The sequence below is a fragment of the Neodiprion virginianus genome, chromosome 7 (assembly GCF_021901495.1).
Source record: "Neodiprion virginianus isolate iyNeoVirg1 chromosome 7, iyNeoVirg1.1, whole genome shotgun sequence".
Classification (NCBI taxonomy): Eukaryota; Metazoa; Arthropoda; class Insecta; order Hymenoptera; family Diprionidae; genus Neodiprion; species Neodiprion virginianus.
This window is the reverse complement of record NC_060883.1, coordinates 5,698,593-5,713,830: the sequence shown is the minus strand read 5'-3', so window position 1 is coordinate 5,713,830 and position 15,238 is coordinate 5,698,593. Positions and strand designations below refer to the sequence as shown.

Below are 15,238 nucleotides of genomic sequence, written 5' to 3'. Positions count from 1 at the left end.
ATCCACTCGTGTCCGATTCTATACGCATTTTGCTATTAAATGGACAGAATTTTTATCCGCATCTACCGGTTTTCTATACGCAGACGTTGTCCACCTGGAATAACGCGCAGATGGATTCTATCGGTTTCTAATGTACCTCTATCAGCACTGGTTTAAATACGGTCCACAGATGCATTCTGTCCGCATCTATGCGCTGCTGATGAACTATTTCATTCCGTCTATTTCTATCAATGTATCTACCCTGGTGTTGCCCATGATCACGTACGTATTGAGAAAATAGCAGTACCTTTGGAATGACAAATCAACCCTGAATTACTTTTTTGGTTGAAAATCAAAGTTTTCATCCCGTCAGTATTTTTTTATACAAGTGACCGGAATGCGAAACTGAAGTTATCAAGAAAAGTAATTTTTCTTAAATTCTGAAATATCGTTCTGGTTTCTACAGAAGAAAACTTTGGCTAACAAAACTATTTTTCCTTGACTATAGTTGGGTGAAAGAAACCGAAATCCGACATGTAAAACCCAGACTCAAATTCCCCGTTTACCGGTATTATATTTTAGAGTGAAAATTACGAAATTGAAATGCTGCAATTAAAAACGCATCGTGTCGATAATACATGAAAACCGGACAGACAGGCTATCTATCGGATGCAGATAGAGGCCGATAGAATTTGTATACGCGATTGCGGACAGAAGAGGGTTATTCGTTGTCGGTAGCGAATGCGGATAGAAGCCGATAGAATTTGTATACGCGATTGCGGATAGATCCAGATGAATTCGCACGCTGCTCAGCGCTGCGTACACATTCGGACAGACGGGCTGTCTGTAATTGCCAACAGAAGCGGATGGCTTGTTGTAAAGAGCGAATGAGGATAGAGGCCGATAGAATTTGTATATGAAATTGCGGATAGACGCCGTCAAGCAGTTAGAAGTCCAATAAATACCGTCTGAAATTCATAGTCATGCGTACATGAAACTGATAGATGCAGACAGAAATTCAATGTTGGATCACTTGTGCGGATAAAGCTGACAGAATCCCGTCAAGTTCTTATACATTTCAGTTACATATTCTATTGGTTTCTGATGGAATTTTAACCAGGGGACAACTGAAATATAAACCTCAGTATAATCAGTATTAAATAAATAGTAGAGTCACGAAGAAAGGGGGATGTTTGTTAGTTTTATTCCATCTTGTGATATTTTCAACAGTTATGTGAATCTTCTGATTACAAAATGCTCACACTTACGCCCATTTTCTCCGATACAGTTTGAACGGCGTTCAGTTTCTTCTGTAAGGTTTGGAGATAGGCTGAACTTAGTTTAAACTTGGATTACCGTTGCAGGATTCGGGTCTTTTTAGAGTTGGGTTAGTTAGCACTAGTATGGAATAATCATAAGCAATAAGAATGGATATGGTCATTCCGGTCAGGTCTTACATCTTATGCACACTGAGTGCGATTTTTCTAGAATTTTTCTTCTGCTATTGGTTAAAAACTAGAGAAAGCGCAGTTGTTGCGACGATTATACAACCGTGGTCGTTGCGCTCCGTGTGCAACCAGTGAAAAGCGCTTACTACTAGAGAGTTACTACGTTTACGCACGATCGTTTCACACATTATGCGTTGATTATATGTATAATTTGTACCATGCTTATGCACACCACTAATAATCTGTACATTGCATAAACAGCGCATGATGCTTTAATAAAATTAAACAAAATTATTAAACTGTACAAGTTAAACACACTAAAAGTGCAGGGAGGATGGGTAAACTTAGTGAATTATAATATGTTCGTGCTGTTCGACGTGAAACATCATTTCTGAACCTCAAATAGTTTATATTAAGGGTGCGTTCAGAAACTAGGTGGCAGTGCTGAGAACTCCCTAGGACAAGGACGGAGCTACTCCCCAACGCGAAAGCGCAAAAGCGATAAAAGATAATTAACACTTGGAGCCAATTTCGGAACACAACCTGAAATTCTGTCAGTGCATTGCATACGAGACTCAGGGTGCATTCCGATATTACCTTCCATTGCTGTTAATAATATTTTATTTTTTTTGCACTGCCGAGTTCATCAGTAGCTCTGCCTCTGTCCTAGGGAATTTTTAGCGCTGCCACCCAATTTCGGAACGCACCCCTATATACAACGTGAACACCACGAATACGACCGTTTGCATTCAGAGCCGTCTGGTTACAGTGATGCGTACTACAAGCCGGCCCCAAACTAAATTGAATAGGAAATTGTACGCGAAGTCGCGAACGCGCCATAGTGTCGATGCGCGGTTAGGGTGACGCGTTGATATCCGTGTGAATTTGCCGCAAACAAGTGAGAGTGTTGGTGTAACAATAAATAATTTTTATTTACCGCAACAACTAATAGATAATTTCCAAAAAAAATGCTAAACTGTATTGATTCGACCTTTCTAATTGACGATCTATTGACGAAGGGGAGTGCCTCGTACACGTAAAGCTTAGCTCACGTCAAATTACACTTAACAATTCGTCGCCAGATAACAAATTGTTTATTCTTACCTTCAAAAATCCTTATAACCTGCTAGTACTCGACCAATGAAAATGTCGCACAGTGCGAGCGCGGAAAATCTCTCAGTAGACGGTCAAGTAAGTGAATCACATGTCCTTTTCTACCTCATTATTTGTCACTTGTCACTTAAATTCTTCAGTATATATATATATATATATATGGTACTTACCTACGTGCACTGAGTCATATGGGCATTTATTATGCTGTTCACAGAGAATTCTTTCCCACTTGTCATAGGACACACGGCCTTCCTAATCCTCTTACATTTTGCATTTTTCTCAAAATGAAAATTAAACTTCACCCCTTATTCCTGCAAAAAATTAATATAATCAAGTATTTTACTATTTTTTTTTGTTTATTCACTTGTTATTAACGGTAACTAAACTTAATCTCCCTCATCATGCATCTCGTTACATTGTTCTAGTCAAAATAACTCTGAACCCCAATTTGACTTCCGTAACAATTTGATTTTCAATTAGAGAACGATACCTTATTTATGTTCGTTACAATAAGCTGGATTATGAGATTTACAGGAACAATATTGCTGTTCTACTAAACAATTTCAAGTGAAGCAAAATTGCCATATACTCTATATCCTCAATAAATTGGTAAAAATAGAGTAAATGCAGAAGAATACCTTGTAACTCGCGTTTAATCGTTGCTTTTAATACTTTACCAACATTAATTAATTGGCTGAACTATGTAAAAACATAAAACGAGTTTGTCCTTTACAGAATAGCGGGGGAGATAGCAACATGTGTTTGGAATTGGCCCTTGAAGGCGAGCGTCTATGCAAGGAGGGCGATTGCCGCACAGGTGTTGCATTTTTTCAAGCAGCAATACAGGCTGGAACGGACGACCTAAGAACGTTGAGCGCGATCTACAGCCAACTTGGAAATGCTTACTTTTATCTTGGCGATTACGTCAAAGCAATGCAGTACCACAACCATGATTTAACATTGGCAAGAACTATGGGAGATAAATTAGGGGAAGCTAAATCGAGCGGAAATCTTGGAAATACTCTGAAAGTTATGGGAAAGTTTGACGAAGCTACGATATGCTGTAAAAGGCATTTAGAAATATCGAGGGAACTAGGCGATAAGGTAATATTTTTTATTCACCACTGTTCCGCTCTTCCTTCCTTATGCATTCTCATTTTTAATCAAGCATTTTTTATGTATCAGCTCAGCGAAGGTCGAGCTCTTTACAATCTCGGAAATGTTTATCACGCCAAGGGTAAACAAATTGGCAGAGTCGGACAGCAAGATCCAGGAGAATTTCCTGAGGATGTTAGACAGTGTCTTCAGGAAGCTGTTCATTACTACGAGTATGTTACTTTGACATCTATAGAATAGCTTGTCTTCAAATTCAGTAATATTATATACGTACTGGATACCGCGGCTTTTTAATATTTTTTGCTCTGAAATGAATGCGTTGCAGTAGTGGCAACATTTTAGTATCCAATTACCTGATTGAACAATTGTGATTTCCTAGAGAAAATTTGAAGCTGATGAGAGAGTTGAGCGATACAGCTGCACAAGGGAGAGCATGTGGAAACTTGGGAAACACATTTTACTTGCTGGGTGATTTTCAACAAGCAATTCATTACCACAATGAAAGATTAAAAATTGCACGAGAGTTTGGTGATAAAGCTGCGGAAAGACGAGCCAACAGCAATTTGGGGAACTCGCATATATTTCTCGGAGAATTTGAAAAAGCAGCTCAACATTACAAGTAAGTTATCAGCGGGCTGAAGCCCGAAAAACTTTGAAATTTTGTTATACCACAGGTTGATAACTCCTGACCCATTTTCAGAGAAACTGCTATTGAACTGTACAAAATTTCTCAGGGTGCGTTACTTAGTTACATGTTAAAATAATTAAAATTCAAAATTTGTTCACAGACGTACGCTGGTCCTTGCTCAAGAATTGCGTGACCGAGCGGTAGAAGCACAAGCGTGTTATTCCCTTGGCAATACCTACACGCTCCTCCGCGATTACCAAGCTGCTGTAGACTACCATCTCCGTCATCTTTCCATTGCGCAACAGCTGATGGATCGAGTTGGAGAAGGTCGAGCCTGTTGGTCGTTGGGAAATGCTTACTCAGCAATGGGTAACCATGAGAAAGCGCTGCACTTTGCCAGCCTACATTTGAATATTTCTAAAGAGTTGAACGATCCAATGGGTCAGGCTACCGCTCAGATGAACGTTACCGATCTGAAGAAGCTTTTAGGCTTAGAAAAAGGCGACGGAGAAGCGGAGAGTGGAAACGGAATGCATTTAATTCCAACGACCAAAGCCTCGGCTATAGCGGCTTCTTCGCCAGGTAGATACAGGTTGAGAAGACAGAGCATGGACAATCTGGATCTGATCAAGGTGAGCGATAGAATGTTTTTGTTCAATGCATCTCTAGACTGCAAATAGTTCTAAAATAACCGAATTTATTGTAATTATTCGGTATTTCCTTGCATATAGTTATTTACAAGGACCATGGAACCGGTAATACTTTCTTCTTTGAACAAAGATTATTGTCTATTAATATGTAGAATAACCAGATAGAAGTAAAACTACCAATTTTCAGTAAACAATACAACGTTCGAAGAGTCTGGTAATATAGAAAATAACTGTCGAAAAACCTCAGTGATTTTTCTTTGCAAGGCAATATCAAGGAAATTTTTTTTTGAAAATTTTTCTTTGCACACATTTCACAAATATCATTTTTTCTCCAATCTTGTCCTATCTTGTTGTTCCATTCATTATGCATAGAATCTATAAGGCAACATAAAGTTGAGTATTGAATAACAGAAAGTTATTCAGTAAGAACAGTACCAGTTTTCATTTTAACATTTTATTATAATTTTGAGAAATATCGAATAACCTTGTTAATTAGAGTAATTGACGGTATGGATGGAATAGCTAATTGTAAGTCAATTTAACTATTTTTCCGGTGATCAGTTCAGGAAAAATGTATGGCCCAACTCTATAGGTTGTGTTACTTTACTTCTTGTGACCAGAAAACAAAGGTCACAACAGAATAATATTTTTAGACCATGAAAACATATCGTTTTAAAAATCATCACACGTCAAGCTTTCCTAACAATTCCTGTTAAACCTCTTATTAAACATTAGCATTTTCAAATTTTGTGCAAAGCATCTTCAACTCAAGTAAAACCATTATCGCAAAAGATTTAAATTGGCTACCTTCAGATTCAGCTCATGTTACAATGCTTATACATTTCAGAAAACGAAGACGTTGATCAACATGTATTATTGACTGAAAATTGATGAATTTTCCCTTTATCCATCATGTATACAATCTGAAGTTATTGTAATTCATTATCCAAATTTTTATCCAGTTGACTCCAGATGGTAAGCAAAAAGATATGGGTGAGCCTCTGCCTGCTAGAGCCGGAATCGCACCACAGCCTTCGCAAGAAGAAGAAGAAGAATCTTTCTTCGAACTTCTATCACGATTTCAATCAGGTCGAATGGATGATCAGCGCTGTGTGCTAAATGCCAATCAAAAACCGAGACCCAGGCCAAGAGTGGCGACTCCAGAAAAAGAGAAAGAAGGAGAAGATTTACTGGAGCTAATAGCTGGAATGCAAAGTAAGCGAATGGATGAGCAGCGTGTAACTCTGCCTTGCTTGCCAGGATTGAATACAAACAGGAACAATCAGTCAGCGAATAGGCCTCCCCCACAGCCAATTGGGCAGGAAGCTGATGATTCATTTATTGAAATGCTGGTGCGATGCCAAGGCTCACGTTTAGAGGATCAACGTAGTCCTTTGCCAGCTGCTTCAACATTACACGATGCAGAGGAGGAACAAAACCAAAGAAGAAACGGAAACACCCCATCAAGAACTACCGTACCCGAAGAAGATCTGTTTGCCCTAATTCAGAGACTGCAGGCTGGTCGCATGGAAGATCAACGAGCTTCTGGACCAGCAAAAGGCCATTAAAACTGTAAGTAAGTATACCAACTATTTGATGAAAATAATAATAAATTAATACTAAGCAATCTTTGAAAAAATAACATTTTGGAAAGGTATCACCACTGTATAATCAACATGAGTAACTAAAAATTTTCGGTGTAACCATTTGAATTTTGTAAAAATCAACTCATGGTGATTACAAATGATATGTCCAAAAATGTTACATTTACAATGTAATCAATGGCTAGGTGGTCGATAAAAATTTGTACAATAGATTCTTTATAAGTTCTCGCATGCTAATTTCCTCTCTTTTCACAAAATAGTCAATCGGGTGACTTTTCTTCTAGCTACAATTGTGTGGTGCTCCCTAAAGTTTAATTGAAACTCTGTGTCCTGTCCAAATCGCATTTCGACCCTTCAAATAGGATGGTTTGTTTTCTGCCCAACTTTGCTTCTTTACCACAGTTTGTCACATTAAAAAGAAACGTTTTGATATCTTCCATGTTATTTACATCAAAAGGAGATATTTTGTCACAAGGTTATGGTGAAAATTTTTTACTAGTGCCGTGAACCAAATATAATACTTTTATGGAAAGCAAAATCAAACGACACTATCAAATTTCTTAAACCACCTAATAATTGATTATTTATCATTGAAATCGTGCCAAAAAAGTATCATGAGACTCTTGGATAAACGGACATATACTGAGATGTAAGTCAGAGTACTGCACAAGAGATTACAATTATCTTTGTGATAGATGTGTATAAAATTGTATAAATGCTGCGACAAAATCTATTAACAGTAAAATATATGTAGAAAACGTTAGAAAAATGTGGAGTAGGATACTGATCGGTTTTGTTGACTTTTTTCAACACCGTTACAATGAATCTTGAATATTTTGTTTCTCATTCACAATCCAAAAGAGTAGTGCATAAGGATTATCATTCAAACGTAAAAAATAAAGGTACTACTAGATATGTACCTATATCCAATGCAGGAATCGAATGAACCGAAAGCCATAAAGCTAATATAGTTAAAGTAGTATTATTAATATGAAAAGTAAGTTAATCAATTTATTACTTTTACGTTTTGTCTGTAATAGGTCTCTTTTTTTCTTTTTGTCCCATTTGAGCGTCAGCAAATTTCTTCAACAGCCTAACTCTAGAAATCCAGCTTCTTAATTGTAAAAATATGTATTCGCCCTTGTAATTGGTGGTATGTACATACGTAGTATTATGTACATTCAATGCAGTTTTCCGAATTCATTACTATACTAAATTTCGATTACTTTTCGTTATGTTGATTTGAAACATTATATAAAATTCAAACTAACATTTGATGCCACTCCGGATATTACATGATGAAAGCACATGCAAAACAGTAGACATTTGCAGTAATCAGTTATCTTCATAGACAAATCCCATCGGATAGCGTAGTGTTGTCTTGACGGTGCTAAGATCACTAAATAAAATACGATATTACATTTATTATTAATCGTTCCAAAGTACTGATTAAATTTATTCTTCACAGAGAATATATAGTAAAGAATCCTTTTTCGTATTTCGTAATTTTTTTTCGAATGAGGTAGTTTTTCCAACGCATGTATATTTTAATAATTAGGACGCACAATCTACTGTTTGTTGTTATTGCTAAAAATATACTCAGAGATAGTTGTCATTAAAATATTTACAGCCCTGTCGCTAACTTAAGTGGCAAAGAAATTAAATTTGAGAGTAAACCAAATGTGTGTTTCTTCCTTCAGATGAAATTTACTCTCCATGTTAACTGTTTAGCTGTCATTCAACACGCCAAGTTATAGTATCCAATATGGATTAAATTCTATTGTAAAGCTATGAAATTCATAATGCGAACTACGCATAGACGAAACGATCAAACTTTTTAAAGCAAATGCCTTTTTATGCCTGCTATATATTTATAACACGTTACTGGAAATAAGTTCTGAGATGTGGACTTTGTTCAAAGACTGAACGAGTGTTTAATTAAGATGGCAAATGAAAAGAAATCGATTCTTAAACGCAGGAAGAAGCATTTTGATTCACGAAATTTATGGGTTCCGTAATAGTGAAGGTAAAACTTCCATTGTTGAAGTAAATTAATAATTCATTTTCCTAAACTGCTATAAAATTGAAAGATAATCTAACTGACTAGTATACGAACTTTTTGATCAATTATATAAACAAACTTCAATTGTAATAATAAGAAGGTATTGGAATCTCATTGATATTTCCCAATTAATGCTCGCAGAATTTCTTCAAATGAACAAATTCTTTTCTCAATAAATGTAATATAAAGGTAATAATTCACTGTTCTGGCTATAAGAAGCCATCTAATAAAACTTATGCAATTAAAGGTTAAAAAATTTGTAGAATATGTATAATTATACGTACATATATTATGCTTGTAGCATAAATATTTACGTTTTTATTAGTAGAGAAAAAAATTGTTATACACTTTGTAACAAGTAATCCTAATTTTACTCTAAAAGATATATTTTTATGAAATATATGTTCCAATATCTTGAACAAACCAAACTGTTGCAATTGTAGATATAGTTATGAATAGTAGAGATCTGATTTTATTTCTCTATATTTAATTCTCCAAATCTAATTTTTAATCGCCAAGCAAACAAAAACCAACACGAGTAAGAAAAATACATTCCAGGATGCGTTTACCTAATAAGAAACTGTAGAATTATAAGGAAATAAAAATGTAATTTTTCATAACTTTTGGGTTAATTTTTTACAGCGCTACTAGAAGGAGAAAATTACAACTTCATACATGTGATGGATTATCATAATAATTTAATGATCTACCAATATTTTTTTTACAATATCTTACTCCATGTCACTTGTTATGGATTGAAATTACGTACAAATTGCACAATATTACAGTAAACCGAACTTAAATTAGAGGTAGTTTGCGTATAAACATTCTATGCCACATGAGGCCAGTCATCAGCGATAACGTAAACCAAGTAAAGACGTAGCTCATATGTTCATTTCTCATCGTCACACGTGTTTGCTTGGGAATCGGCCCATCTTCGGTGCCTAAATTAGTAACTAAGTCGAGGTAAATGGGCTCAGTATCTGCGAGTTCTGCCATTGCGTTTAGGTCTCTGAAGAGAAGATATCAAATTTTGAGTAAGATATTTCAGTGTAAGAACTTAGTTATCAGTAATCATTCGTTTCACAGTTTTTCACTATCAATTTTACCTGTAATACCAAGCACCATCTTTTGGGTTGTTCCTAGGAGAAAATTGTGGCCTCGTTTCATTCAAACGAACAATTCCCGTGATTTCAACAACGCCATTCACCTTATCATTCGGTCTCTTTTCAGGATATCGCTTTTTCAATGGTACCCAACCCCTATTTATCAGAATAGTTTCGCTGGAAAGTAAATTTTCATGAGAACTAATTTGTCTTACATAATTTAAAAGACCTGAGTCCCTTGAAATGAAAGACAAGGTGAGGGGATCAAGTTGAAAGATTGACATAATTGCAAGTCTCGGTTGTTCCTGTTTTTCAAAACGAACAGAACTGCAGATTTCTTTCATGTAAACACTATGCTTCGTTTGTTTTTCATGTTATAATCGGAACAAACAAGGTATTTTGTCAACTTGTTTTTCATTGATTAAAATCAGTGATTAAATAACAAGTAAATTACAGAAAATATACTCACTCCTTGCCCTCCAATTTGAATGGTGTGATGACCATGAATCCAGTGCGAACATTACCCGGAGTTAAAAGGCCACCTCCCTCGCCACTAGCAGGGGCGCCGTCAATGATCAAGCTCCTTGGGCCTATGATAAATTCCTGATCATGTAAAAATTGTCCCCTAACTGTAACAGGTTGGTATTCCATCGTCTGTAATTTTTCGAAGCTGAAAGTATACAGAATTAAATATATGAACTTAAAGACAAAATACCAATATTGATTATTAAACCTTCGATTAAACTGAAGTTAGTAGTCATGCCAACGTTGATTTCAATAATGCATTAAAGCCATCAAAGAAGTTTTATTTAATCTTGTGCAAAGTTAATAAGGTTGTAGACTTGTAGGTAAAAACTCGATTGAATTAATTCATTTCAAAGAACTTTAGTGTGTTTTGCCACGAGCTTCATAATCCTTATTTAATTGAAACTATTTACTCATCAGGCAGAGGCACAGGCACAGCGTTTGTTCGAGTCTCGAGCTCTTTTATTAGGTTCAACTTCCATTTGCGCCTTTCAATTTGCCAGCATCCCAAACAAAACGAGAAGACAGGTAAACTCTGAAAAAGTAATACACAGTCAATTAGAGATACTTGTCTTGATTCAAAATTAAATTTTCGTTACTGGCACTAGACTTGGTAATTTGAAGGAATATTAGGTTACTGATTATTGAAATGTGGAGACGTGGAAAAGAAGTAAGTTAAAAAAATTACTAGTTACTCGCCAATAAGAACCATCCGTAAGCCCCGATGGTTTCTTTTTTAGGTACGAACCAATGTTTTCGATTTTCGTATAGCAGGTTAGATCTGGTAGACTTGTTTCTCAATATTATCACCGAGTTGCCATTTGTTGCAAATCTAGTTAAATGCCCCTTTAAACAGTGGGATAAATGCCTAACATTCGATACATTCGACAATTGTAAACCAATTCTAGATACAGCTAAATTCATTTTATTAGAACACTCCGAACGGCTACGGACAAACTTATTATCTATTCTTGCTCGTTTCGCGTTGTCTGAGTTGTCTTCATGGGCTGAAGTTGTTCAGAATAAGAATACTCGAGACCCAGGAGATCAAACTGCTATCCAAGTCTGAAGTTTAAGATGGCTCAATATATCCCATCCGCTTGGTAGCGCTGCTAAGCGTACAATACTTGCGCATTCCGATACTGCGCATCTCGACATTCGTTTGTTTCAAGGGGTGTGTTCCGAAATCAGCTGGCTGGCAGTGCTAAGAACTCCCTAGGACAGAACAGAGCTTAGAGCATATGCAAGTAGTAGAGCTACTCACGAACTCGGTGACGCAAAAAAGATAAAGTAATAAAAGATTGTGACAACGCGCAACGGGAGCTATTATCGGAACATACCCAAAGAAGTGGGGATCTAATAGTGGTAGCGCTGTTAAACGTAAGTTGCCCAATTGAATATAGTTTAAGATATATAATAATAGTGTGATTTCATCACCCAACTTGGTATCAATCAGCGCTACGTCGGTTATTTTATGTACCCTCATTTGCATCCAGAGTTTGACCACATTTTGAACGCCTGTCCATCAGAGAGTGCCCTCCTTCAGACCCTGCATTGTGTAAGCTCGATGGGCGATATCGAATTTCGATCTACTGCAAGTTCAGCGTGAAGTTCAGTTCAGTGATTACTGCGCGGTGTAAAGTGTTTGATAGTGCCATAGCGGTCTACGAAATTTTCAATTTTTAGGATACGCTGTGTTCTAAATAATAAATAAGCAATTTGTGTTCACTCGTTGGTTTGAATAGGCACTGTACGATCGCACAGTCGCTATTTCCTAACCGACTATAACATGTTTCCTAGAACATGTTATCGAGCGATATCGAGCCGGTCTAACCTATTCCGGTTATCCCGGTGCATGCTGAGTCGCTCGCTGAGTGACAAACCGCCCTCTGAGACCGGGGATCATGAAACCACAGATAAAAAGTCGTCAGAAATTTCCCAGCTTCTTGAGGGCGCTACAATTTACGACCCTGCCGAAAATTCGGGATGGGCAACGAGTGCTTACCCGGAAAACTGCATCCCAAACGTACAAGGCCAGCATGCCGAACGACCAAACATAAACCCAACCGAAACGTCAATAATCCTGTTTCCCGGTCAAGGAAATATCAAGGTTGGGGATGTCAAGCCATACCTGCAATATCCTGAGGCGAAATACCTCTTTGAAATAGCCAATGAAGCGTTGGGTTACAACCTGTTAAAAATTTGCCTCGAAGGTCCACAGGAGACATTGAATCGAACTGAGTACAACCAGCCTGCAACAGTGGTCAAAAGCTTAGCCGCACTAGAAAAACTAAGGGACGACAGGCCCAGGGCCTTAGACACTTGTATCGCTTGTGCTGGATACAGTGTCGGCGAAATTACCGCCTTGATATTCTCAGGCGCAATGACCTTCGAAGATGGCATGAGACTGGTCGGCGTCAGAGCTGCTGCAATGCAAGATGCTGCCAATTTGGTCCCTCAAGGTATGCTTTCCGTTCATAACACACCCGCAGCTAAGATGTCTGATATATGCCAAAAAGCAAAGAACTGGGCAATGGATGTCGGGGATCCTACGCCAGAATGCAGGTAGCGAATCAGAATTTTGAAGTTGAAGTTCGTAACGTTAATGCTACGATGGTTTTTGGAGAAAAATCGATATTATGTAACTTTAAAATTATTTGAAAATCAGTTAATCATAATGCAGCTTAACGTCATCATATGTGTATTACTTTAAAATCACAATCATCATTTTACAGCTTCGATGTGTTTAAACAAATTTCAGACAATTCCGACGCAGTAAAATTAGGAAATTTTCTGATAACGCATTGTTACAATAATCTTACGAACATCAATCTAAGTATTTTCTATAATTAACTCCTTGAAAGTAATTCTAGGCTTGTGAAATAATGTTTTTCTTACAAAGTTTTTCATTACATCAACAGTACTAACGTCAGCTTGTATAATTTTAACTTTTTTGAATGAAATTTTCACCTAAATCACCATCTTTGTTTTATTCACATTACTGTATTACATGTAATTTACATTTTCATCTTTACAATGAGATCTGTAGAGATTGCATTTCTTGATATCATTCATAATTTTTTGGGAATCAAAACCAAAATATCGTCCTAGAATTTAAACATTATCCTGCAAAAGTGGGTGAATACATCATCGATGATTTACATTTCGTTTAAAAAACATCATTCTATCGCGAAATTCAAATTCTAAGTTTTTCTGATCAATATATCATACTAAAATGTTGAGAAACGCTCCTACCTCCTTGGAAGATATAATACTAAAAAAGAATGTATTAGTTCCACAAGCAAATCTATCTATCATTTTCTTACAAAAATGCGCCAAGTTTTTGTCTTAATTTGAATACCTATCAAATTGTAGTACGAAGATTTATTTTCATTCGCAGAGTTGCAATATTCCTGCATCCTGATATGAAAATATTAGCTGGTAGCGAAGGGGCGTTGAAATACATAGAAGCTAATGGGAGGAGCATGGGACTTCGGCACATGAAGAGACTTCCGTTATCTGGGGCATTCCATACTTCGTTGATGATCCCGTCATTGGATATATTTAAGAAAGCTCTCCGGACAATTGAGTTTGAGGAACCCAAAGTATCGGTACATTCGAATGTCGATGGAAAGAAATACAAGAATGTGAGTCAAATTATTAGGTACTTACCTAAGCAAATAATATCGCCAGTTAAGTGGGAACAGACAATGCATATTTTGTACATGAGACCACCAGGAATTCCGTTTCCGAGAACATTTGATGTAGGCTCAGGTGGGACACTCAAGACACTTCTAAGATTCGTCAATGCCAAAGCATGTAATTCTTGCTATATTATTTAACTTGGAACTAAACGTAATCGGTTGCTAAAAAGGTAAACTCATTTTTGAGCAAATTGGCGATTGTTGACAGTGATAAATACACGTACAACAGAATAGATAAAATTGCTGTGGTATTCGAACCAAAAATTAAAGTGACAATGTGTTCTTACCTGTGCAACTGAAAGTTAATTATGTAAGTGTAGACATGCTGAAATGTCGTTAAGTTTATAAGAAATACGACATTTGTTTTAAAAGATTGTAAATATGTTTTGTAAAAATATACGGTAATTGCGTTGGAATGAAAATAAGAAAAAGAAATTTATAGTGAGATCGCGCAAGTATTTCATTTGATTTGGACTAAATCTAATATAAATCCTATAGCTCTCCTTTAGTAAGTAATTCGAACAAACAGGTAAGAGACACTTCAAATTAAATTACATATAGTGTGAATTCATGGGAGATAGAAGGTTATTAAACAATTTTTTAATTGAAAACACTATTTATTTTGCATTAAACCAAGGCAAAAGGAGACAACAAATATACAAACACAAATATAAGGAGTATGAGTTTGCAACTGTTGTACGATCGTGTCAAGCATCTTCACGGTATGCGTTGTGCTGGTATTACGTAAGTATTAAATAGCAAATATCTAAATCTAAATACATAGTTACCCTACAAATCCTCAGTTGGATCGGGCATTAGGAAAAGGACTTAATGTGACTAGTAAAGAGTCATAAGAGAGTAAAAGTTGAATATCAATAATTTTGTGGTTTTTTCATTTCTGTCCTGCTGAGGAGAAACATGATTTATATTTCGATTCTTCAGTATCTTTAAAGTATGAGATGAGCTACTTTATCTGATTCTAAAAATATGACGAAAATTTTTTCCAAAGTTTTAAGTGTATTTGAATATTGTACAATATAACAATACACGAGTGAAACTTTTCGCTATTGATAATTACTTGGTAACAAAAACTTGGTAAGAATTATGTTCAGCTCGATAGAGATTTTTATTCCAGAAATAATAATAATAATTTCAATAGTTATCACAGTAGTGTGTGAATTGTTCCCTTGCATAAAGAATCAGGGTTGACAGACAGTCTGAAATTCGGAGAACCTGGGAAAAGTTGGGGAATTTTCTTAGATGAATAGGTCACCGGGTGTTAGATTTTTTGATATCTAAAACA

General features: G+C 36.3%; 5 protein-coding genes across 9 annotated transcripts in view; 3 read left to right on the top strand and 2 right to left on the bottom strand.

Moving 5' to 3' along the window:
• The window catches only part of LOC124308770 (esterase E4-like), a 7,065-nt gene extending 5,205 nt beyond the window's left edge, over positions 1-1,860 (top strand). The window contains exon 8 of the mRNA XM_046771799.1: positions 1,105-1,860. The gene's annotated coding sequence lies outside the window, so the exon portion shown is untranslated. The remainder of the gene's footprint in view (positions 1-1,104) is intronic.
• The window catches only part of LOC124308778 (60S ribosomal protein L28), a 24,937-nt gene extending 13,435 nt beyond the window's left edge, over positions 1-11,502 (bottom strand). The window contains exons 1-2 of one of the 2 annotated variants that reach the window (XM_046771823.1): positions 11,492-11,502; positions 7,637-7,649 (exon numbers count right to left, since the gene is read on the bottom strand). In XM_046771823.1, coding sequence (XP_046627779.1) covers position 7,637 — 1 coding nt within the window. In that variant the 5' untranslated portion in view covers positions 7,638-7,649; positions 11,492-11,502. Of the gene's footprint in view, positions 1-2,975; positions 2,981-7,636; positions 7,650-11,491 lie in introns of those variants that run through there. The other variant, XM_046771822.1, reaches the window with a different exon arrangement.
• Positions 2,251-9,220, top strand: LOC124308769 (G-protein-signaling modulator 2). Of its 2 annotated transcripts, XM_046771797.1 has the most exons (7): positions 2,251-2,618; positions 3,276-3,644; positions 3,726-3,868; positions 4,036-4,275; positions 4,445-4,916; positions 5,016-5,039; positions 5,897-9,220. In XM_046771797.1, exons 1-7 carry the CDS (start codon positions 2,568-2,570, stop codon positions 6,500-6,502), a joined length of 1,905 nt encoding a protein of 634 aa, XP_046627753.1. In that variant the 5' UTR covers positions 2,251-2,567; the 3' UTR covers positions 6,503-9,220. The 2 variants fall into 2 exon arrangements, with proteins under 2 accessions (XP_046627753.1, XP_046627754.1); XM_046771798.1 differs by lacking the exon at positions 5,016-5,039 and having other exon boundaries at positions 2,252-2,618.
• On the bottom strand, positions 9,277-11,315 carry LOC124308776 (surfeit locus protein 1). Its single transcript, XM_046771819.1, has 5 exons — positions 10,931-11,315; positions 10,645-10,766; positions 10,176-10,376; positions 9,710-9,883; positions 9,277-9,612 (listed from the first exon to the last, which is right to left on the bottom strand). Exons 1-5 carry the CDS (start codon positions 11,153-11,155, stop codon positions 9,399-9,401), a joined length of 936 nt encoding a protein of 311 aa, XP_046627775.1. The 5' UTR covers positions 11,156-11,315; the 3' UTR covers positions 9,277-9,398.
• On the top strand, positions 11,450-15,238 carry LOC124308773 (probable malonyl-CoA-acyl carrier protein transacylase, mitochondrial). 3 transcript variants are annotated; one of them, XM_046771813.1, is made up of 3 exons: positions 11,450-11,611; positions 11,728-12,693; positions 13,632-13,803. In XM_046771813.1, exons 2-3 carry the CDS (start codon positions 12,021-12,023, stop codon positions 13,658-13,660), a joined length of 702 nt encoding a protein of 233 aa, XP_046627769.1. In that variant the 5' UTR covers positions 11,450-11,611; positions 11,728-12,020; the 3' UTR covers positions 13,661-13,803. The 3 variants fall into 3 exon arrangements, with proteins under 3 accessions (XP_046627769.1, XP_046627767.1, XP_046627768.1); XM_046771811.1 differs by having other exon boundaries at positions 11,458-11,611; positions 11,728-12,796; positions 13,632-15,238; XM_046771812.1 differs by having other exon boundaries at positions 11,458-12,796; positions 13,632-15,238.